The 25,171-nt window shown below is 45.8% G+C and overlaps 1 protein-coding gene across 2 annotated transcripts in view; it reads left to right on the plus strand.

The window, feature by feature from the left end:
• The window catches only part of CASP8AP2 (caspase 8 associated protein 2), a 106,557-nt gene extending 89,332 nt beyond the window's left edge, over positions 1-17,225 (plus strand). For both annotated transcript variants that reach the window (XM_082249076.1, XM_082249077.1), the window contains exons 9-10: positions 6,093-6,192; positions 16,871-17,225. In XM_082249076.1, coding sequence (XP_082105202.1) covers positions 6,093-6,192; positions 16,871-16,933 — 163 coding nt within the window. In that variant the 3' untranslated portion in view covers positions 16,934-17,225. The remainder of the gene's footprint in view (positions 1-6,092; positions 6,193-16,870) is intronic.
• Positions 17,226-25,171: the final 7,946 nt, after the last annotated feature.

Below are 25,171 nucleotides of genomic sequence, written 5' to 3' on the forward strand. Positions count from 1 at the left end.
TCCCCACTGTTCCCCCTCTCTGTTCTTTCCGTTTTCTGCTATTCCTTCTCTTTCTCCCTTTGTTTGACTCTCTGACTGTATAATGCCAACCGCGTGTGTTGTGTGTGCCCTGCGACAGGCATGCTGCAGGCGCTGTGTCTGTTGACCCTCTGGGTCATGGGCGCCCTGTCTGGTACCAGTATTAGGTGCTATGGTGGGCCGTGTACCTGGCCCCCCCTCCCTGCCGCCCGACTTGTGCGGTGGGCTGATCTGTGGTATTGTCCTCTGCTGGGATGCTTGCCCGGGGAGCAGTCTGTTGGAGGCTCTTTTTTTGGCCCCCCTCTCTCTGGGCGTACCCTGCCGGAGGCCCCCGCTGGCGTGCTGTTCCTTTTTTTTTTTTTTTCCTTTTGCCCGCCTGGCAGCCTGAGCGCTAAAGTTTTTGTTTACCACTGGTGCCCGGTGGCATGCCTCTTGCCTTGGGCTATGGATCACATGCTCTTTGTTCAACTATGTTTATATACGGAGTTACTGTACTTTTGGATGCTTGTGGTTGTTGTTCTTCACTTACGACACCATTTACCTTGACTGTTGGTTGATTCGCTGTTTCTCTTATGCTTTTTCTCCTTTTTTGTAATGTGTGTTTTTGTCATATGTTAAAAATAAAGATTGTTTAAAAAAAAAGGCAGTCTGGACATTTCAAGAATTTGGATGGAAACTGAATTTCCAAAAATCTGTTCTAGTCCAGCTTGGTGGACGGGACTATCTGGGCCTGACCCTGACCCTGGACACGACCGGGTGTTTCTTCCATAGGTGAAACTCCAGAAGTTGCAGGATGCGATATGGCTCCTATTGTCTAGCCAGCGGTCATCTCTCAGTACTTGTATGCAAGTACTGGGCTTGATGGTTCTGTTTGCTCAGTTCCCTACCGGATCTCTGCAAATGGAGATTCTTGCCAGATGGAATGAGAACCAACAGTCTCCAGGCAATCTAATGTTGTTGAGCCGGGGTACGAGGGGATCCCTGATCTTGTGGCTCCGCTCTCCGGCGCTTTGACAGGGAAAATCCTTTCTCCCCCCTGTACTAGATGGTGGTCACCATGGATGCCAGCCTGTCCGGGTGGGGAGGTGTCTAGGGCACAGATTGTGCTTGAGATTTGGACTCTGAAGGAGTCCTGCCTGCCAATCAATATTCTGTAAATTCAGGCGATCGGACTTTGTCTGGCCCAATGGACTGATCGTCTGCAGGGGCTCCTAGTAAGGGTTCAGTCGGACAATGCCATGGCCGTGGCATCTGTCAATCATCAGGGGGGCACCAAAAGTGCCCTAGCGGCCTCAGAGGTATCCGGCATTCTACGGTGGGCAGAAAGCTTTGTTCCAGCCATCTCTACTGTGCATATTCCAGGGGCAGGAAAATTGGCAGGCGGACTACCTCAGTCAGCAGATGTTGGATCAGGGAGAATGGTCTCTCCACCTGGAGGTGTTTCATCAACTGGGTCTCCGGTGGGGGACTCTCGATGTGGACCTGTTGGCCTCTTGTCTCAACAGAGAGGTTCGTAGCAAATTCTCAGGATCCTCTAGCCGATGCCACAGTCGATCTGGTGGCCCCTTGGGGCCAGTATCGTCTGGTATACGCATTTCCTTTGATAACTCTTCTGCCGAGACTCCTGTAAAGAATCAAGGCATAAAGGAATTCCGGTCATCCTAGTGGCCCCGGACTGGCTGCGCAGGTCTTGATATGCAGACCTGGTACGACTGGTCGCCGATGTCCCTTGGAGACTCCCTCTCAGAGAAGATCTTTTAGCTCAAGGGCCGGTCTTCCATCCTGCTTTAGTCGCTGGCTTTAACAGCTTAGCTGTTGAAATCCAGGTGCTGAAGGATAGAGGGGTGTCTGAATCAGTGATTCCTACGCTTTTAAAAGCTAGAAAATTTTCTTTTAGGAAGATTTATCATAGCATCTGCAAGGCGTACATTGCTTGATGTGAGTCTCGGGGGGGGGGGGGGGGGTTCTCCCATCATTCCTTTTCGGTGTCTTGTGTTTTGGAGTTTCCCCAAAGAGGTGAAAATCAGCATTTGGCATTGGGTACTATCAAAGGCCAGATTTCAGCCCTGGCGATTTTTCTTTTAGCACCCAATGGCCACGAATTCCTGGTTCACACCTTTGTTCAGGGGTCTGCCACCTAGCTCCTCCCCCCCCCCCCCGTTACCTCCGTGGGACCTCAATTTAGTGCTGTCGGCTCTTCAGAAACCACCTTTTGAAAATATTTGTGAAGTTTCTCTGCTTACTCTGTCACAGAAGGTAGCCTTCTTGGTGGCTATTACTTCTGCACGCAGGGTGTCAGAGTTGGCTGCGTTCACCCTATCTAGTGGTTCACAGAGACAAAATGTTGCTTCGTCCCTGCCAGTCGTTCCTTCCTAAAGTCCTCTCTAGTTTCCATTTAAATGAAGACCTTATGTTGCCTTCCTTGTGTCCCAAGCCTAAGGATCCTAAAGAGATTGCCCGAACCACATCCAAAGAATGTAAGGCAATCGGGGTGTACCTGGTGGCAAATGAGTCCTTCCAAAAATCAGATTTTTTTTTTTTTCTCCTTACGGATAGACCCCGTAAGGGGCTTGCCGCGTCTGCTGCTGCCATTTCTTGATGGATCAGGTGGTGCAGGCCTATTCTGTTAAGGATCAGGATCATTCTTTCCCTGTTAAGGCGCATTCTACGAGGGCGCTTAGTGCTTCTTGGGCCTTCCGTCATCAGGCGTTGGTAGTGCAGGTTTGCAAGGCGGCCACCTGTTCGTCCGTGCACACTTTCACAAAATTTTATAAGGTGGAAGTGTTGGCATCTGCAGGTGCATCTTTAGGCCGTAAGGTTTTGCAGGCCGCTGTTGGAGAGAATTAATTCTCTTTGAGGGTGTTTTTGTCAGGTAAGCTCCAGTTGTTCCTGGTTGAGCTCCTGTTTTACCTGGTTGGCTATGTTTAGCTTTTAAGAAGTGTGTTTTCTTGCTGTGTTCTTCGCACCACTCATGTTGACACTGCTTTGGGACGTCCCAAGGGTCAAGAAGATCTGGAGCTGTGTCCGTCAGTGAACGAAAAAAGAAAACTGGATTTTTTTTCTTACTGTAAAATTATTTTCTCTGATGTTCATTGACGGACACAGCTACCGCCCCTGTATTGAGTTGGGTTTTATGTTCTTCCGACACTGCTTGTTACAAAATTGAAGACCTATAGCAGGAAGTGGGAGTATACCCCCTGGGACTGCCCTTTAGGCGTAGTCAAACTTTTTTCCACCTAGTGTCCTACTCCTGTAGGGGGCAGTATAAGCCCAAGGGTCAAGAAGATCTGGAGAGGTGTCCGTCAACCTCAGAGAAAAAAGTTTTATGGTAAGACAAAAATCCAGTGTTAGCTTCCCAAGAAGATACCATACTTAGTCATCCAAGATTTCTGATTGGAGAAAACCTTGATTCACTTATCTTTCATAACACTGTCTACACGGAACCCTATATACAAGGGTTAGACCGATATGGTTTTTTCAGGGCCGATACCGATATTTTGGTCACAACGTATCGGTATCAGCCGATATGGGCCAATATTTTGTACATTTAAAGTTTTGAAAAATAGACAATTTTTGACACAAATCTGGTACTGAACATGTTAATTTAATGCTTAATGGCTGGATTGCTGGCACCCTGTGGAGGGTGGCTTGCTGGCTCGCATCCTGTGGTGGGTGGCTGGCTGGCACCCTGTAGTAGGTCGCCGGCTGGCACCCTGTGGTGTATGGCTGGCAGGCTGGCACCCTGTGGTGGCTGGCTGGCCGGCTGGTACCCTGTGGTGGGTGGCTGGCTGGCCGGCTGGCACCCTGTGGTGGGTGGCTGGCTGGCCGGCTGGCCACCTGTGGTGGGTGGCTGGCTGGCTGGCCGGCTGGCACCCTGTGGTGGGTGGCTGGCTGGCTTACACCCTGTGGTGGGTGGCTGGCTGGCTTACACCCTGTGGTGGGTGGCTGGCTGGCTTACACCCTGTGGTGGGTGGCTGGCTGGCTTACACCCTGTGGTGGGTGGGTGGCTTATCGTCTGGCACCCTGTCTGTGGGTGGCTTATCGTCTGGCACCCTGTCTGTGGGTGGCTTATCGTCTGGCACCCTGTCTGTGGGTGGCTGGCTGGTACAGGGCCTGTGGATGTGGGTGGCTGGCTGGCACTTAGCTGCTGTGGGTGAGTGTATGGCTGTGATACAGTCCCGCGAGACTAGTCCCGACTCCAGACGAGGCTGTACAAGGCGAAGGAGGCGCCTTAAGAAGGCAGAATGACGTCACCAAAATATCAGCAATATCGGCCAGTTCCAGGGCCGATACCGATATATCGAGGAAAGTGCATATCGGCCTTGCCGATAATCTGTCTATCCCTACTATATACCTTAGTACTGAGCCTGTATAGAAATGTATTTTGTTGCTCTAATACGTTCTTTCTTTCAGAACAGTCCCGCAACTATGAAAGAGCACCATCTGGCCAAGTTTTCTTATAATCTGAAACTATTCTCTGCCTAATAGGAGCATATGCTGGAGTTAGAAATAGAGAGGTGACCCAACTGACCCAAATAGGACAGTGGGATGGCTCTGTAAGCTTGCTTGATGTTGGAATAATCTTTACTTTTTTACCTGGTGATATTGACAGCAAGTTTTGTTTTTCAGCAGAACAAGCAGTTCTGAAGATGTAGCAGTTGGCCCAATTAAAGTTTGATGTAAAATGTATCAATATAAATTAAGGGTGTACTAAAACACATATAGTTGTGAAAATCATGCAGTTTACAAAAATTATTTGAGCTCCAGTGCAAACATATACACTTGAGCAATAGGCTGCAGCTGCCTATTTTTTACACTTTTTGTTTGCAAATTTAAATCAGTATTTTTTGCAAGAAAACTACTTAAATCCCCCAAACATTATATATATTTTTTTAGCAAAGAATAAAATGGCGGTCATTGCAATATTTTTTGCCACGCGGTACTTGCGCAGTGGTCTTTCAAACGCCATTTTTTTTTTTTTGAATAATTACAAAAAATCATATTTCACTGCATTTAAAAAAACTAAACGGTAAAGTTAGCCCATTTTTTTGTATATTGTGAAAGATGATGTCGCGCCGAGTAAATAGATACCCAAAATGTTACGGTTTAAAATTGCGCACACTCGCGGAATGGCGACAAACTACGGTCAATAAAAATCTCCATAGGCGACGCTTTAAAATAATTATTGCTCACGCTCTGGCGATCGCGGTGATGCCTCACGTGTGGTTTGAACAGGGATTTAATTTGCGGCGCGACTTCCATATACGTTTTTTCGTGCGCAAGCTAACGGCAACGGGGGCGGCTACATTTTTTTTTTTTCCTAACACAGGTTTAAAAAAAAAAATCTGATCACTTTTATTGCTGTCACAAGCAATGTAAACATCCCTTGTGACAGCAATATGCAGTAACAGGTACTCTTTATGGAGGGATCTGCCGCCTTTAGCAGCAGAGTAACCCGGACGTGACGTCATGGACGCTGCCTCCGGGTTACGTCATCGGAGACCTGATCGAAGCCGCTTCCGGCTTTGATCGGGACTCCATCCAGCCGGCGGATGTGCCGGCTGGGTGCTCGGGTCTCCCGGTGGGACGGGAGACCCAGGCAAAGCCTTGGGAGCGGGGGGGGGGGGGGGCGTCCCGCTTGCTGGGGTAACGATCGAGCGGCGCCCGAGCTGCAGCGGTCATTACCGCCGGCTCTGAAAAATGGTACCGGGATGATGCCTCTAGCTAGAGGCATCACCCCGGTACAACCAGGCAAAGTCGGCCGACTTAGGTCTACGTGGCTAGACGTAAAGTGGTTACACAGTGATGACAATGGTACTTTCTGCTGCCTGGTTCTCAAGATTTACACTGTAAATACTTATGTAATACCACTTTTACAACTTTTTTTAGTCATTCAACATAGTTAGTTGATCTTTAAATACTGCTTTACATTGTAATGTGATGACAGCCATTTCTTTTATAAAGCTAGGTACTAGACCGATTTAAAAATATAAAATGTGTGTATTTATACACTATGTATCTGCATAATTTTGTAAATATTTGTATAGAAATAGTGTGCTGATCTATTTTCCCAGAAATGAGGACCGTGAGATTCTATTGGAATGTCAACAACATGGACCAAATAGAAAAACGTTTCTTGCCTTGGCATCGAAGATGAGTAAATACTCATATCAGGTATGTAAAGCGTACAGACATCTTGTGCTTGAATGTAGCTGAATTATTCTAACAATAATGTGTATAACTGCTTGCCGACCGCCTCACGTAGAAGTACAGCGGCAGAGTGGCTTTCTAGTGGATTATGTACCTAGTATGTGATTCGGCACGTTCGAGTAGGGTGCGCGTGCCTCCAGCGCCATGGCTGTGATTAGACACCGCATAAGCCAATCAGCGGGATGCCGGCCAATGGAGAGACACAGAACAGAACTCTGCCTATGTAAACAAGACATAGCTCTGTTCTGTCAGCAGGGCTGTGGTGGATTTGGTTTTCCTGCAAAGCAGAGAATAAAATCCACCACATTCCTTCGTAAAAAACAGAACAGTAAACACCAAAACACTGGTTAGGCACACATTTCACCATTTGATCGCCCTAGATGTTTAACCTCTTCCCAGCCAGTGTCATTATTACAGGGACAGCATATTTTTAGTACTGATCACTGAATTAGTGTCACTGGTTCACCACAAAGTGTCAGATTGTCCACCACAATATTGCAGTCCCATTTTAAATTAAGTCGCTTATCGCCACCTTTAAAAAAAAAAAAAAATTCCAGTGTGTATATTTACCATAGTTTGTAGACGTTATACCTTTGCGCAAACCAATCAATATATGCTTATTGGGATATTTTTGTAGCAAAAACATGTAGCACAATACATATTGGCCTAAATTTATGAAGATATTTTTATTGCATATATTTTATAGTAGAAAGTAAAAAAAAAAAAGTGGTTTTTATTTTTCTTCTTATAGTGCAAAAAATAAACGCAGAGGTGATCAAATACCACCAAATGAAAGCTCTATTTGTGGGGAAAAAATTACATTTTATTTATGTACAACGTTGCATGACCACGCAATTGTCAGTTACAGTAACACAGTGCCGTATAGCAAAAAATGGCCTGGTCATGAAGGGGGGGTAAATCTTCAAGAGGGCAAGTGGATATTCCTTCCCCCGTGACTCTTTTAGTTGAGTTGTGTAGACAACTGTGTAAGTGTGACAATTGAAACCAAATAGTTATCTTCCTACGTTTAAAAAAAAATAACTTTTGATGTAGTGATGACATCAGTCTGAAATATGAAGTGCTAAAAATGATGTATTGCTATAAAAAAAACACTGTTATAGTAGGCCTAAAACCTTATTGTAAAACTGCACAATCTCCTTAATATTTAACATCTATTTTGAATATATTGGTCAGGAAACAGACTGACACCTTTGCTGCCATACTTCTGTTCAGTGTGCCCCTGTTCCTTTAGGGTTCACACTAGCGGTGGCCGCAGCTCACAGCAAGGGGTGCGGTGTGTCCCTGTTCTCAGTTTCAGGTGCGAATCGGGTCTGAATTTTTGCCTGAATTTAGACCTGAAACTGAGCCAAAGACGCTCAGGACCCTTTTCCTGTGTGGACCGCAGCTGCCCTGGAGCTGTGTAAACCGGCTCCATTTAGAGCTGGTTACACTCTCTTGTCATTACACTCTCTTGTCATGCAAATTGGATGCAGGGAAGTGTGAACCCAGGCCTTTGGGGGAGAGGTGGGCTCTTTCCAGGCTCACCTGCCCTCTGCTTATCCATTAAAATGCATGTGCTTCTATTGTGGAGACTCCCAGAAGTTAGTTAGGACTACAGAAAATGGGGTGCCTTGACAAGGCCTGTAGTTTACACATCTAATTGCAAATGTGTGCAGACTAAACCCCTGTTTTTAACACATTGTTAGACAGGTCAACTTGGTTTGTTACAGACTGGTTGATAAGTTGAGCTTGGAAATTTCTTTGCTTTTGTTTGCCATACATCACCCTTCCAGTGCTCCTTGCTGCAAAGACCAGTTATAGGTGGAGGCAGTGGCCACTTGTTTGAATGCAACAAATGGGTCTTCTTATCTAATCCAGTGAGGTAGGCCTTGAACAGCATAGTTGTTGATAAATCTAAAGAGGGTTTTATGGTCACATTGTAAAATGTATAGCCAGTTTTAGATTTCCTTTTTTTAACCACTTGCCGACCAGCAACGTACCTTTATGTCCCTAGACTTCAAATTGTTATACTGGAGTGATGCAGACAGTCGGCAGTCTTGTAAAAACAACCCTAGAGGCTAGCCAGCTACTGGATTGTTTTAACAAACGGCAAGAGGGGACTTCCAAAGCTCCCACCTGCCGCCTTCTGCGACTTTACGGGGATCTCCCGTCCCATTGGGAGTCCCGATCGACCAGCCGGCTGATCATAAAACCAGGCAAAGACCTTATCAGCTTTGTTGCGCTCTATGATACAGTAACCTGGAAGCAATGATGTCACATCTGGGTTACCCGGATGTAGACAGGTCCATTTTTAAAATCAAAAGCATTTGATATCATTGATCTTAGTGTGATCAAATGCTTTTAAATGCAAGGGAGGAATTTGGTGTTTTATAAATCCCAGAACTCTCCATAAAGAGAGCCTATTGCTGTCTTGGGATGTTTACATTTCTTGTGACAGTAATAAAAGTGACAAAAAAATAAATTTAAAGCAGCAGTGTAAAAATAAATAAAAAATTTTTCAAGTGCCCCATGTTTGTGTGCAAAGTCGAATGTACGTGTCGGTCCTGCACATGAGCAAACTGCAATTGGCCCATACATGTGAGGTATCACTGGGAACGTCCGATCAGTAATTCTATCACCAGACCTGTGTACATCTATATTGGTAACCTGTAAAGGCTTTTAAAACTGAGCTCAACCCAAAAGTGGAACCTCCGCTTATCTGATTTCTCCCCCACTCCAGTGCCACATTTGGCACCTTCGGTGAGGAGAGGGTACCTGTTTTTGACAGGTACCCTGTCCCGATGTCCATCGGACCTTGCCGCGGTGAGGTACATCTTCAGTTCGACCTCCCTCCTTCTTCCCCTGCTTCCGGGCCAGTAAGAGAGCGCAGCGTGCTTCGCGCATGCACAGTAGGGAACCGGCTGTGAACACTGCCGGGTTCCCTTAGCGCCAGTGGCGGCGGCAGCACTCGACAGCCGATGGAAACATTGGCTCGGGTGCCGACATCGCTAGATTTTAGGACTGGCAAGTGTTATAATATTAAAAGTCAGTAGCTACAGTATGTGTAGCTGCTGACTTTATATTTTTAAAGGGGGGCGGAACCCCGCTTTAACCACTTAAGGGCAGCCCGCCGCAGTTTTACTAGTAGCCCTACGTCGGTCGAGCGCCACCAGTGTCGCCTTCCTGCCCCCACTCGGCAGCGACGACTCCGATGCACTGGGCCGTTGGCTTCGATTGCTGCTGGCCACCCACGATCGCTCCCTGCTGAGAAAAGAGGACGGTCAGCTATTGTAAACACAGCTGACCGTTCTTCTCTCTGGAATGATCAGAACGCCTGTGATCCTTCTATATAGGATCACAGGTCTCTGTGATAATTTTAGAAGCCCACCCCCCCGCCAGTGTCATTATTACAGTAACAGTGCATATTGTTAGCACTGAATACTGTATTAATGTCACCTGTCCCCCCAAAAGTGTCAAAGTTCCGATCTGTCTGCTGCAATGTCGCAGTCCCGCTAAAAATCGCAGATCGCTGCCATTACTAGTAAAAAAAAATTATGTAAATCCTTCTCGTAGTTGGTAGACGTGATAACTTTTGCGCAAACCAATCAAAATAAGCTTATTGCAATTTTTTTTTTTTTACCAAAAATATGTAGCAGAAAATAAATTGGCCTAAAATGGAATGTTTTATAGCAGAATTTTAAAAATATTTTTTTCCCCCAGAATTGTCGCTCTTTTTTTGTTTATAGCGCAAAAAATAAAAATCGCAGAGGTGATCAAATACCACCAAAAGAAAGCTCTACTTGTTGAGAAAAAATTGACATTTTCTACTTTGACAGTTAAAAAATATCCAATATATTCAATTTTTGTCATATATTTAGGCCAAAATGTATTTAGCTACATCTTTGACAAAAAAATTCTCAATGAGCGCATTTTTAACCACTTTAAGACCGGAAGATTTTACCCCATTCCTGACCAGGCCATATTTTGTGATTCGGCACTGCGTTACTTTAACGGACAATTGCGTGGAAGTGCGACCCTGTACCCAAATTAAATTTGTCCTTTTTTTTCCCCCACAAATAGAGCTTTCTTTTGGTGGTATTTGATCACCTGTGCGATTTTTAATTTTTGAAAAAAAGAGCGACAATTTTGAAAAAAACAATATTTTTCACATTCTGATATATAACATTCCCCCAAAAAAATGTACAAATTTAAAATTTTACATTTTTGGGCAATTTGTTTTCTGCTACATATTTTTGGTAAAAAAAAATCACAATAAGCGTATTTTGATTGGTTTACACAAATGTTATTGTGTTTACTAACTACAGGAAAGATTTGTCATTTTTATTTATTTTTTTATATACTAGTAATGGCGATCTGCGATTTTTTTTTTTTTTTGCAGGACTGCGACATTGCTGTGTACAGATCGGACCCCTAACTGACATTTTTTACACTTTTGGGGGGACCAGTGACATTACTACAGTAATCAGTGCTATAAATATGCACTGTTACTGTAATAATGACACTGGCAGGGAAGGGGTTAACACTGTTGATGATCAAGGGGTTAGATGTGTGCCTCATGCTTACTGACGTGTGTGGGGGGAGGGGGTTGTGTGACACACACATACTATGCTGAATCCTGTGATCTGTCCCTGCCTGTCAGAGGAGATCCGCCCGCTTTGTTTACACAAGTGGGCGGATTTACTCACTCTTTCCCCAACGATCGGGGAAGAGCGGCGGTGATCACTGCCTCGCCTCCTCTGGCCCGACTCCTGCTGTGTCTAAACACAGCGGGAGCGAGCCCCTGGCGGCGCCGAGAGAGGGAGGAATCCAGCGACGTAGGTCTACGTCGCTGGACCCAGCCGAGCCGCTCTGCTGCAGTAGCAGCAACGTGAGCGGTCGGCAAGTGGTTAAGGGGGCAAATCCTTCCGGTCCAGAAGTGGTTAAAGCATAGTAAAATTTACATTGTCCCCATTGCAGGGACATGGACAATTTTAAAGTGGGACATGTTTGGTATCTATACTTGGCGTAACATCTTTTATATTTTACCAAAAAATTGGGTTAGGTATTGCGTTTCCTCTTTCGTTCATTGACGGACACAGCTTCTCATCTTCTTGACTGTGTGGTTTATACTGCCCCCTACAGGAGTAGGACACTAGGCATAAAAGAGCTTGACTACACCTATGGGGCAATTCCAAGGGGTATACTCCCACTCTCTGCATTAGGTACTCCCGTTTTTCTGCCTACTCAGGAGTAAGGACCTACTGGGATCTCTGGTCCTGGCAATTTTTTTCTTTTTAAATTGGATTTTTTTTTCCTCCTTTTTTAATTTTGTTCCTGTGAGATCTACAATTAAGGGCTGGACTGGGCGACGGACTGGATAATCTAGATCCAGATAGTCTCTCCAGTCTGGCCAGCGAGCACGCGCAGACCGCATCTCAGCCACATAGCCCCACTGAACAGGGACTGGCCTGCAAGTTAAATGTCTTGCGAGGGCACATACGAACTGGCTTCAGCCTGAGTCGCAGTGTTTCCTCCTGGCCGACAGCACCCACATTACGATAGAGCGGTGGTCTGTCTGGAGCATTGCCCACATTGTTTCTGGTGTGGTAAGTAGCTGGGTGGGCAGTGCTTCGCTGGTGAAAGCCCCTCCTCCGCTAGTGCTGATCTCTGGATATTTCTCTTCTTGATCGCCGCATGGTGTGCAGTTAGTTCGGTGCTGTGAGTACCTGACTGGTGATGTTGAGTCGGTTTGTGGGCTTCTCTCTCCCTCTCTCTGCTTTTCCAGTTGTAATGCTCTAAGCTGGGCTTTATGGTGCAGCCGGCGCAGTGCGGTGTCCCTTGCAGTGTTCTACACTTTTTTTGTGTGGGTTCCCCTCTCCATTAATGGAGTCCCTGGAGCTTATTTCACCACCTAATTCCCCGCCACTCAGAGGCTGTTGGGCCCTCCGGGTCCCAACAACTGACTGTATTGACGGCGGTCCTGGAGTCCTTGGTGTCCAAAGTAGATTTGGTCCTGGGCAAACGGGCTAGCAAAAGGCGTCCCCCGCTTTCACCTGCTTCCTCTGTCTCATCAGATCCAGAATCTGATTTGGCCGCTGCAGATGCGAATTACCCTTCGGGGTCTGTGTCCACGCACCCTGCATGCTCAGATAGGGAGGATGAGTCCTCTGCTCCTCTAGCCGCACGTGAAAAGGTGTTAGTGGATACGCTGATTATATCAGTGCGGGTAACCTCAAAAATGGAGGATGCAACTAATGCAGCATTGGAAGTGCGGGTCACCTTTGGCACCCACAGGTCCTCCAAAATGGCAAAGATGTTCCCCCTTTCCCATCGTCTTTGACAATATTGTCACAAAACAGTGGGGGTGCCCGAAACGCACCTTTTGCAATCCCTAAGCATTTTGCAATGCGGTACCCCTATGAGGATTCCCTCCTTTAAAAAATGGACAGTTCCTCCTGTAGTGGACTCCCCGGTTTCCAGGTTGAATAAAGCCACTGTAATCCCGGTTGAAGATTCCCAGGTCTTCTCAGATCCGACTGATAGGAGGTCGGAGGCCTTGACCCCCCCCATATGTTTACTGTGGCACTTAGGCCGGTATTTACGATTTCCCTGGTGTCGCAAGCTATGACAGAGTGGGCAAAACTTCTACACCGGGACCTGGAGGGGGAACAGTGCCCCCCCCCCCTTGCCTTTGCGGAGCTGGCAGATCAGTTGGTCCGAGGGCTGCAGTTTGTCTGTGATGCCTCTTTGGATGCAGCTCCCTTTATTTTGTAGACTGTTGGTCTCAGCAGTGGTCCTGCAGCGTATTATCTGGCTGAAATGCTGGTCTGTGGACCAGGCTTCTAAGAAGGCCTTATCCGATCTTCCATTTGTGGGGGGAACGTCTGTTTGGAGCTTCCTTGGATGACATCGTCAAAGGCCTCAAAGGGGAAAGGATACTCTACTCTTCTTCCTCAGGCTTCCAAGGGTAAGGATCCTGTTACAGACTGGGGCCTTTCTTTTCGGCTCACGAGGCATTTTGCCCACTAAGTCATTCGCTCCGGCTGCAAATATGAGTTTCGATCATATCCTCCGAACAGGTTCTTCCCTTCCAACCTGCACTTGTCCCCAGATCTCTTAGGGGGTCTCTTTTTGGGGTAGTGCAAGACTTGTTGCTTCAAGGGGTGATTGTTCCGGTTCTGACATTGGAACGTTTTCAAGATTTTTACTCAAACCTGTTTACAGTTCGCAGGAAAGAAGGCCAAGTGCGTCTAATTTTGGACCTCTAGGCACTAAACTGCTTTGCATGGGTGTAGAAGTTCAGAATAGAATCCATTCGCATGGTGGTGGCATCCCTACATCGGGGATTTCCTCGCCTCCATCGACATCAAGGACGCCTACCTTCACATCCAAATATGTATCGGCCACCAGCGCTTCCTCTGCTTTGCCATGGGCAAGGAGAACTATCAGTTTGTGGCGTTACCCTTTGGTCTCGCCTCCGCTCCTCAGGTCTTCACAAAGTATTGCAGAAAACAGGCGGAGCGCCTCTAAGTGCAGTATGTTTATTACAGTCTAGGCATACAATAACATGGTAACTCACAGGAAATGATAATCGGCTCAAATGCGGAGTCATGAGGTCAACTGTCCATAATGCTGCTGCCGAGAGGAAGGATGTGGTGGAAAATCCTATCCGGTAGATGGATGACGGGGAGATGCCGGCTCTCTCTTCCGGGACCGACTCTCGAGGCAGGCTGGGACTCAACGTCGACCGCGTGATGTCAGTGAGGTCAAGGTGCACACGACGCGTTTCAGAGCATGCGCCAAGCTCATGGGGAGCATGCGCGCTCTTTTCTCAAGTGTAGACTGACCGTATCACACTGTACCAGAGCGCCAGCCTATTTCTTATTTTGTTTTCACAAAGTATTGGACCTGGTGCTAGCATTGCTGTGACAGCGGGGATAGCGGTACTGGGGTATCTGGATGATCTTCTTTCGCGAGCAGAGTTTTTGACTGCTCTGTCGGATAACTTGGAGATTACTCTGCAAACTCTGAGGGAGTTTGGTGGGATTCTGAATCTTCAGAAGTCTGCTCTAGTTCCGTCCACAAGCCTCGGCTATCTGGGCCTGACTCTGAACTCGGCATCAGCCAGAGTGTTTCTTCCTCCAAAAAAACTTCAGAAATTTGGGGTGTAAAATTGTCAGGCGGATTACCTGTCGACAGGCGTAGGACCAGAGGGAATGGTCACTTCTTTCGGAGGCGTTTCATCAGTTGTGTCTCCGGTAGGGTACTCCTGAGGTGGATCCATTGGCCTTTCCCCTCAACAAGAAAGTGCAGAGGTTTGTGGCATGGTCCCGGGATTCTCTAGCTGACGCCACCGATGCATTAGTGGCTGCTTGGAGTCCGTATCGTCTGATTGATTTATGCTTTTCCTCCTCTCAAGCTTCTGCCCTGACTCCTGTGCAGGATCGAGGCAGAAGGGATTTGTCATCCTAGTGACTTCAGACTGACCTCACCGGTCTTCGTACTGCGATCAGGTACGGCTGGTCGCCGATGCTCCTTGGAGACTTCCTCTCTGGGAAGATCTGTTGTCGCAAGGGCCAATCTTCCATCCTGTTTTACAGTCACTGGCTTTGATGGCTTGGGTGTTGGAAGCCAGGTGCTGAAGGATAGAGGGTTACCTTACTCGGTGATTCCTACGCTGTTAAAAGCTAGAAAATCTATTTCTAGAAAGATTTACCATCTTACCTGGAAGAGTACATTGTGTGGTGTGACTCCCTCAGAGTTTACCCTCGCTCCTTTTCGGTGACTCTGATCTTGGCCCCTCCATAGGGGTTGAGCAGTGCCCGGCCTTAAGTACCTTCAAGGGTCAGGTTTCAGCTTTGGTGGTTTTCCTTCAACGTTCGTTGGCCACACACTCCTTAGTGCGTACCTTTCTACAGGGTGTGAGACACTTGGTTCCTCTAGTGCGATCTCCATTGCCCCTGTGGAACCTCAATTTGGTGTTGTCAGTTCTTCAGAAGCCTCTCTTTACAATCATTCGGGAGGTTCCCCTGCTTACATTGTCTCAGAAGGTGGGCTGTTTGGTGGCTATTACTTCTGCGCATAGGGTGTCTGAGCTGGCGGCACTGTCTTGTCGTTTGCTTTACCTGGTGGTTCACAGGGATAAGGTGGTTCTTTGTCCATGTCCGTCATTCCTTCCAAAGGTGGTCTCTGATTTTCATTTGAATGAAGACATTGTGTTGCCTTCCCTGTGTCCAGACCTAAGCATCCTAAAGAAATTCCCTGGATGTGGTTTGGGCGATAAGGGTGTACCTGCCAGCTACGGAGTCTTTTAGAAAGTCAGACTCGCTATTTGTCCTCACGGATGGACCTCGCAAAGAGTTGGCTGCTTCCTCTGTGACCTTTTCTGGATGGATCAGACAGGCTGGTTCAGGGTTATTCCATTAGGGTCTGGTTCCTCCTTTCCCTTTTAAGGGGTACTCTACTCGGGCGCTTAGTGCCTCCTGGGCCTTCCGTCATCAGGCGTCAGTGATGCTGGTTTGCAAGGCAGCTACCTGGTCATCTGTGCATATGTTCACAATTTTTTTTTTAAGGTGCATGTGTTGGCAGATACTTCCTTCGGCCGCAAGGTTTTGCAGGCTGCTGTTCAGAGGACTTGGTCCTCTTTGAGGGTGTTTTAATTTTTTTTAGATGAGCTCCAGTTGTTTTTTGGTTGAGCTCCATGTTACCTGGTTGGCAAAATTTAGCCTTGGGAAGTGTGTTTTTCTTACTGTTCCCACCCCTCATGTTTGACACTGCTTTGGGACATCCCATGTAGTCAAAAAGATAAGGAGCTGTGTCTGCCAATGAATGAAAGAGAAAATGGGATTTTTGACTTACTGTAAAATCCATTTCTCTGATGTTCATTGGCGGACACAGCACCCACCCTTCTATGGAGTTTTTTTTTCTCTTCTGACACTGCTTGTAACAAAACTGAGTACCTATAGCAGAGAGTGGGAGTATACCCCCTGGGACTGCTCCATAGGCATAGTCAAGTTCCTTTCTGCCTAGTGTCCTACTCCTGTAGGGGGCAGTATAACCCATGTAGTCCGGCAATGAACATCAGAGAAATTGATTTTATGGTAAGTCAAAAAATCCCATTTTTTTTTTTCGCATTGAAATTCAAAAAAGTATTTTTTTTTTTTTTTTTTTTTTTTTTAAGAAATTGCGTTTTGAAAAACCATAGCGCAAATATTGTGTGACATAAAAAATGGCAAAACCCACCATTTTATTCTGTAGGGACTCTGCTTCAAAAAAAAAAATTGTTTGGGGGGTTCCAACTTAGTTTTCTAGCAAAAATCCTGACTGATACATGTAAACAAAAGTGTCAGAAAAAGGCCTTGCGATCAAATGGTTAAGTAGTATTTGTAGATATTTCTTTAAATGGCATTGTATGTTTAAAAAAAAAAATAAAACCTTTTTAAAGGTTTAGTTCCCCTTAAATTTGCCACAAGCCTCCCTATGCATTTCAGTGTCCTGAAAACATTAACATGCAGGACTCAGCCACTAGCTATTGTGGTACATGGGAATATCATTATTAAGGGAATTCTACATGTTTCAGTTTCTTCTTTCAGGCAAGACTCATTTTAACATCTATATATATATATATTTTTTTTTTATGCAGGTGGAAGAAAGATTCCGACAGTTAATGAAGTTGTTTAAGAAGAGCAGAAATAGTATAAGCTGATATGTGTTTATACTACATGAGTAAGGTTGTTTGTTTCATTGAATGCAACTCTGTCTGGACAGTTGGAAGAAATTGTGGTGACTGATGACCTGCACAAGCCTTTCTAGTTTCTGCTCTACTAAACCAGAAACTATATTCTACCAGGCTGTGAAAATAGGAGCCACATTTCTTTTTTTAAAAACTGGTATGGACTTGCGGAGCAGGTGTATATGAGAATGGTGTCCTGTTCTGAGCAATGTCTAGGTTCTGTTTCCTGCTCTACCATCTGTCCAATTTGGCCTGATATAAAAGGAATTGGGTGGAGACTTCAACCAACGGAACTTGGAAGGCTTTTGGACCTGAAATTTCAGGCTTCTGAATATAGCTAAAAAGCGAAGCACAATTTTACCTACTGCCCCTCCCATATTGCTGTTTTCCTTTTTAAATTTTATTAGTTTCTACCAATGGTATATTTTCTAACTGTAAAATATTGTGATTAGACTTATTTTGCAAATTTAAGTTAATATTTAAAACCTTTATACCATTTCAAAGCTCTTGTCTCAGTCTCGTGTGGCCCTTCACTCCACTCCACTCTAAAAGTGGAAAAGTTAAGGTCTATTATTGTTTCGGTTTTGTAAATGCTGTACTTGAGACTTGATTTCTAGTGTTTTATCCTGTGTCCTTTAACAGCAGCGGTGGTTCTTTAAATACCTGAATACAAAATTAAATGGTATATTTACAACATTATAATCTTTTTCCCTTTAAAGCAAGCTTTAAAGGCAAGTTACAAAAACCTCCTAGGAGTGCAGAAATACTGCCAGCTTAAGTGTCCAGATCCTATTAGCTGCTGACTTTACTGCCTGTTTGCTGCAATGCTCTGTGAGGCTGAGGCACTGACTGGCTGCCTCTGGTTTATTAGCTAATCAGTACCTCTGGCTCACTCACAGCTTTGGCCAAGTAGAAGTGAAGACAGCAGAGGCTGGGACATTTAGGCCCCTTTCACACTTGCGGACCATTCAGATCCGCCTGTCAGTTTTTCAGGCGGATCTAAACGGATGCCCTATGCATCTCTATGGGGCATCGGATGTCAGTGGAGACATGTCCTCTGACATCCAATCCTGTCCGTCAAATCCGGAGGGATGGAAACCCTATTTTCCATCCGTCTGGCGGATCGGATGAGAGTAGACAGGCGGTTTCTGATTCCCCCATAGAGAAGAGCGGGGCCCTGACAGCTCTGTCTCCGCACACAGCGCAGAGACAGAGCTGCCATCTGCCTGCTCAGCGGGGGATTGGTGGATCAATCCCCCGCTGAGAAAAACGGAATCTGCCGACGGAGCGGCAAGTGTGAAAGGGGCCTTAGAATGCCTGCACAAGCTGACAGTCTGGGTTTCCTGCACTCCATTGGGGATTTTTGTAAAATTTGACATCAGTCCGGTTAATGTTTGGGCTCACTGGAAATCTTGTATCAATACGCAACAATGTTGCTTAGCATTCAAATCTTGGCAATTGTTACTTCTATTTGGGCAATTTTGCTTCTTTGCTACATTACAGTTGTATATCAAATATACATTGAATGCTATATGTCTCCAAAGCTGTTGGAGACTGGAAATTTTATATACGCTATTCATGAACAATCTATTACTGAAAAAAACAGCAGCAGAACCTTTTTTTGCATTAACCAGGTCAAAAGTAATATGGCTAAAGATTTGTTAGATACTGTATTTATCTAGCAAATGAACAACCCCAAAAGTTTCTGTAATGCTTAGGTGATCACCAACTTATTGCTGAGCTAGAAATTCTGCAAGACTAGTTTTCCTTCTGTGTCTATTACTGTAAACAAACCTAAGCCATGCAGTAGCAAAATCTAAAAAAAAAGTCTTTATTGGATTCTGATCTTCACAAACTCTAGCGAAAATCATCCTACCTTGGATTTGGTGTAGCAGAAAGAGTTTAAAGTGGAAAATAAAAGCTACATATAATTATGCCTAAAACCACTGCTTTCCCCCTCTTCCTAACTATGCTAAATAGTGCTGGTAAAAAAAAAAATCTATGTAAATTACCTTCTTTCAATCCTGCCTGTGATATAGAAGCTTCTGTGAAATGGAGCGGCTGCTGCAAGGGAAAGGTAGGGAGCACTAAAACAAAGTCAGCCCCATTATCTGGCGCTCCATGACACGAGAGCTAGAGCTTCTCCATCGTGAATTCAAAGCAGATTTTAATAAGGTATTTCCTTTTTTTTTCTTTACTAGATGCAACATAGGTAAGTGGAAGGAGAAGCATTGGTTTGTAGGCATGCTTATACGTAGTCTTCACTTTAATGTATGCTGTCATCCCATTCTCAGCATCATATAGTTAAAAAAAATAAATAAATAACCTTGCAATGACTGGGGCAGACTTGGAAACATGTACAAAAGGGTGCATTTTGGCTCTTCGGCATCAAAGCAAAGTTAAAACATCCGTGTTGGGTGGACTGATCTTTCTCCAACTTGCTTTATTTCTTTGGCTTTGCTGTTCAGCAAGTCCATCGCACCATGGAATAGGTAAAAGGGCTTAGTTGAATTGTTTGATATATGCAAAAATAACGGACAACAAACCTTGTCAATTTGCTTTGAGGAAGTGTTTTTAGGCACTATCATGAAAGGGCAATTGTTTTAGGACAGGCTCCCCCAGCCCCCCAAATATACAAATATTCAGGTCAAAGCAAGATAATGTTTGTAAGTCTCCTGTTGAGTAAATTAATATTTACTAATGTTAGTGCATAGTTCCAATGTCTGCTTTTTTACTAGAAGATACAGTTACACTCTGCATTTTTAGTGCTGTACTTTTTAAGGGCATTATTTTTCTCTCCTGTGAAAAATACATTTGTCTAAAAAAAAAAAAAAAGCCTTCTGCATCCTAGGTGCAGTTTTTAAACACCGCACACTAAAGCTGTCCAGCTCCAACTGTCAGGGGACTTTTTTTTTTTTTTTGGCAGGCATATTAATTTTGCCTAGTAACCAAAATTTTAGCTACCAGTTCACAAATATTAACAAGTGATATGCCAGATCGACCCACTGCTTGTGGTAATGGGGAGGTAACATTATACAGCTTATGAGAGCTCATTCTCTATTGGAACTTCTCATTCACCCGCATATAGTTAAAATGTTGGTGTTCATTTAGTAGCAGGATATAAACGGAATTGCAATGGGCATATTTTTTCTTCCCCATTTATAATCTAGCTAGCCACTTTTTAAATGTACCCTAATGAAAACATGTGAAGGATGTCTTTTGTTGAAACTTCAGATGATGTGAAGGGTGTCTTTTGTTGAAGCTTCAGATGATGTGAAGGATGTCTTTTTGTTGACGCTTCAGATGATAAGTTTTTCTGATTGGTCGGCTACATGCTAGTTTTAAGGGACTTTTTAGAAATGTAAGCCCAGTAGGTTCAGTTTCATTATTGCAGAACTAATTTGCAGCCTGGTTGCTAGTAAATATCTGATTCCATCTAAGGTGTTGCTCATGGGTGTTTCCATGGCAGATTCTATTTGAATATTAAAGAAATAACTGCAGCACAGGAGCTACAAGTGCGTTGTTGGCTTCATCTATCTGGATTTTTGACTTGCTTTTTTGCTGATGTGCTTGACTCCAAGATTTTTTTTTTTTGCATACTTGCATTTGTGGATTGGCCAGGATGGAGAAGATGGGTGGTGACATTAAAATCTTCACCTCTTCCAGTCAAAGAATGTCTTGTATTCATTACCACCTTGGTGCCAGCGCCACCTAGCCCTTTAAGCGGGACTTCTGATGATTTGACTGCCGTGATTGGCTGTCACAGCAGTCACATGATCGGAAAGCTCCTGATCACAAGTAGAGGTTAGGAGCTTTCCATTAGCCTCCAGTAACTGCCTGGAGCCGGCAGGGCGCATGCTCTTGGCACAGCTCTATCTTTAGTTACACATATATGCAGCCTTTTGCTGTTAAGGCCCACCCACCAAGTGGCCGCATATATGCTTACAGCCAGCGGGAAGGAGTTAAAAAGAAAAAAATCAATTTGATTCCTGCAACCGAAACGCACAGCCTTCAATAGTGTGAACCGAGCCTTGTTGATGTTAAATGGGTGCTCAAATATTGGTGTAGAATTCCACAACTCTAAAAGACCGCTTTTAGGGCTTTTACTTCAATAGTTAGTGTGAATTAAAGCTCTGTTAAACTTACTGGTTAATTGCAGAAACCCTAAAACTATATTTCTAGATTTAAGGGATTGAGTTGAGCATCATTTTCAGTTGTCCTGTTTCGTATATTATATGTTCATTAAAATCTGGTGATAAAGAAAAAGTGCATTGCCTTTTAATATGCAGCAATGTAAAATAGGAGGTAGACTCTGATACCCTGTATAGTAATTCTGTCCCTCCTATAGTCCTGTAAAAATGTTTTAATTTGAATATAAATGTGAATTTCAATTGTAGAGTTCATTTGATATTGTAAATCTATGTACAGACTTGCTGTTACTGTTCCCTGTAAACATTTTTGTATGTATATACCAATGGTATGACCTTTTTTTTGTTCTTTTTAAAAGTTGTAAAGACAAATGCATTTATTTTCTATAAACCTGTTTGCATACATTTAGAAATCTACATTGTTAAATATATGAAATGTTTTGATGCGTTTGAGTGTGTTCCTAATTATTTAGAATGCTTTCTTGTGCATCACAGGATTCAGTACTCTGGAACCTTGGGATTTGCTCCCACCTTCATAAGATTTGACACCTGCGAAGCCTTTCACTCCAAGCAAGTTGTTTTTTTTTTTTTTTTTTTTTGCTGGTGTCCATAAGAGATGGACATTTCTTTTGCTTTGAGAGAAGCAAACCGCTTAGTTTTTTTTCTTATAGATTTTTTTTTCTCTTACATCCTGACAGTCGCCGCCCCTCATATAGTCTTCACCAATGGGTAGTGACCTCTTATCCACAGGAGCAAGCTAGGCATAAGACTTGTTAAAATACAAAACAATTTTCATACACACCTGTAGGGGCTGTCCCACTGGTCCAATACCCCCCTGCTATCAGCATTCCCAACTCAGTTTGTCTTCTGCCTAGTTAGGAGTAAGATAGGCTTCCCTGTGCTGCTGGGGCTACAGTCTCAGCCTTCTGTTTTATTTATTTTATGGCAAGTGTTTTTCTTTGCACTACTAGCTTTTTATTGTACTGTGCTTAGTTAATCAGGTCTTCGGAAGACTACAGCGTTTGCGGAGCTGGGAGTCTGACTGGTTGTACTATAACCTTACGGAATCCCAGCCCGCCATCGAGCGTTTAGCAGGCTATGCGTACTCCCTGGCCTCGCAAATGACCTGTCCCTGTCCTCAGGGACAAAAGCCTGCGAGGTGGCTACCTCGCTAGAATGCCTCAACTGCGGTTTCCATGCGTTGCTAGAATCCTGTTTGGCTGACGGCACCCCCACCACCTGGGGTGGGAGGCTTCCCGTCGCAGAGCCGCACCCACGCCATCATGGATCGGTGAGTACATTCTGTGTGGGGCCTCTGTTCTGGGGATGACAGTCTGCTGAGAGTCTGTGTTCTCCCCTCATGTCTGTGTGTCTGGGGCTCACATTCCCTCCCGGTCCCTGTGGGGGCACTATTGCGTCCAAGACGCTCTGGGGGGGTTTGTGGGGGTCTCTGTCCCCTCCGGCACTGTTGTGTGTGTTTTTTGTGGGGTGCAGGCATGCATGCAAGGGCCACTGCGGTGTAAAACCACGGGGCCGCCATTTTGGGTATGGGCGGCTGCTCTGGCTTCAGTAAGGGCACTTCAGCAGCCATTTTCTATGTAGTGTGTCGCGCCCTTTTGGGCGCCATCTTTGGTGTGGCAAGGTGTTTTATACACGTGTTAGGCGGCCATTTTCCCGGGGCCTCCCATTGAATTCTATAATTAACCATTTTTCCTTGGCCCGAGTTCTATTCATCCTCTAGCGGTGTGACATCACTTCCTCTCTTCATGCAGCCAGATCGTTCAGCAAGCGTGGTAACTGTATAGCTACAATTCTGGGGGTCTTTTTCCACTGTTTTTCGGGGGATATTCCTTTGCTACCAGTTTTATTCCTTCCTGTGGGGTACCTCAGTCTAGTCCTTATTGCGGTGGGTTTCGCTGCTATCGCGATTTTAAAGGGCCAGCGCCGAAAGGGTTTTTATGGAGTCCCAGGACAGCAAATTCCCCCCAGCTTTGGTGAGAGATTCAGGTACGCCTGAATCATCCGCGATTACTGCTGCACTTGCGACTTTAGCGTCCAAAGGGGATCTGTTGATGTCTGAACGGGCTTCTAGAAAAAGGCCTAGGCATTCTCACTCCTCTGATTCAGAATCTTATATGGTTGGCATGGACAGTGTACCCCCTGGGTCTCAGTCCTCTCAGTCGGAAGGGGAGGCGGAGGATGAGGAGGTGGATGATTCCCCCCTTGGGACGGCCAGAGAACGCGCTGCTATGTCTGCGCTTATTACCACTGTTAAAGATGCACTACATTTAGAGGATGAGCCCAAGAAGCGGTCTTCTTTTGGGACCCGTAGAACCCAGAAGGCGGCACAAGTATTTCCTTGTCCCGCTGCGTTTCACGAAACGGTGAACGAACAATGGCGCAATTTGAAGCGCAATTTTGTGGTACCAAAACGGTTTCAGCTCCATTATCCATTTTCGTCTCCTGCGGATTCGCGCTGGTCCGTGGCCCCTTAAGTGGATCACACGGTGTCCAGGTTGAACAAGGCCACTCTTATGCCCGCGGAGGATTCTCCGGTGTTTAGGGACCCTATGGATAGGCGGATGGAATCTCTTGCTCGCCACTCCTAAATGGTGGCGGGTTCCTTGATTAAACCTATTTTCGCCTCTGTCATGGTCTCTCAGGCTGTGGTAGAGGGGCCAAGGTGCTCAGACGCACCCTTGTGGCTGATTCCGCCCCCTCCTGCTACTTTGGAGATGGTGGACCAGATTATTCAGGCTGTTCTGTTTGTGTGACGCGGCCTTGGATGAGGCCCCTTTAGCCGCACGACTGTCTGCTGTCGCGGTGCTAACCCGTCGTTTGGTATGGGGACGGTGTCTGACATCCCTTATGCGGGGAATCGCCTTTTTGGGGACTCCCTGAATGAATTGGTTAAAGGGGTCACTGGGGGCAAGAGCACTCTGCTGCCCCAGAATCCCAAGGGTAATTTTTCCGCGGTAAGCGGGGCCCTTCCTTTAAACCAAATCAGGGGTCCTTTTGTGCCTTCAGTGCACAGGACAAGGGCAAATCCTTCAAAGGCCATGGTGGCCAGAAGAAGCCTTGGGCGGGCAAGTCAAAAGCCGCCCACGCTTGCGCGGTGGCCCCGTCTGCCTCGACCTGAAGGGACGCCCTCACCCGTTCCAGGGGTGCGGGGATGTTTGCGCGGTTTTCTTGAACCTTGGCTGCTCCGGATTCCGGACAGGTGGGTTCAGGAAATAATTCGATCAGGTTACAAGATCGAATTCCTTTCACGCCCAGCGGACAGATTTCTTCCCTCAAATCTTCATTTGACCCCAGATTGTTTACAAGATCTTCATTGGGCGGTTCAGGATCTCCTCGCCCATTGGGTAATCGTCCCGGTGCCGCATCGGGACAGATTTCGGGGGTTTTACTCAAATCTGTTCACTGTGCCCAGAAAGGAGGGCAAGGTACGTCCGATTCTGGACTTGAAAGTTCTGAACCACTTTGTGCGGGTTCAAAAATTCTGCATGGAATCCCTCCGCTCGGTGGTGGCCTCCCTGAGCCCGGGAGATTTCCTGGCTTCCATCGATCTCAAGGATGCATATCTACACATCCCCATATTCAAGGGTCATCAGAGATACCTCCGATTCGCGTGGAGTTTGTGGCGTTACCTTTCGGTCTCGCTTTGGCTCCAAGGGTGTTTATCAAAGTGTTCTGGCCCTGTTACGGGCGCAGGGAATTACGATCTTGGGATATCTGGACGATCTCCTGTTAAGATCGAATGCCAGCCAGTGTCTGTTACGCGATCTGTCAACTACGGTTCAGATGCTCCAGGAGTTTGGGTGCACCATCAACGTTCAGAAGTCGACTTTGTCCCCTTCTGTTCGCCTCCCTTACTTGGGGATGGTCCTGGATTCCGCCCAAGCAAAAGTCTTTCTGCCGGAGGACAAGCTCCAGACTCTACAGAACGAGGTCAGGTCCCTCAGGGACAACGAATCCTCATCGCTCAGGACCTGCATGCGGTCCCTGGGATTGATGGTGCCGGCCTTCGAGGCGATACCGTTTGCACAGTTCCACACACGAT

Source organism: Pelophylax lessonae (assembly GCF_965119305.1).
Source record: "Pelophylax lessonae genome assembly, chromosome: 3".
Classification (NCBI taxonomy): domain Eukaryota; kingdom Metazoa; phylum Chordata; class Amphibia; order Anura; family Ranidae; genus Pelophylax; species Pelophylax lessonae.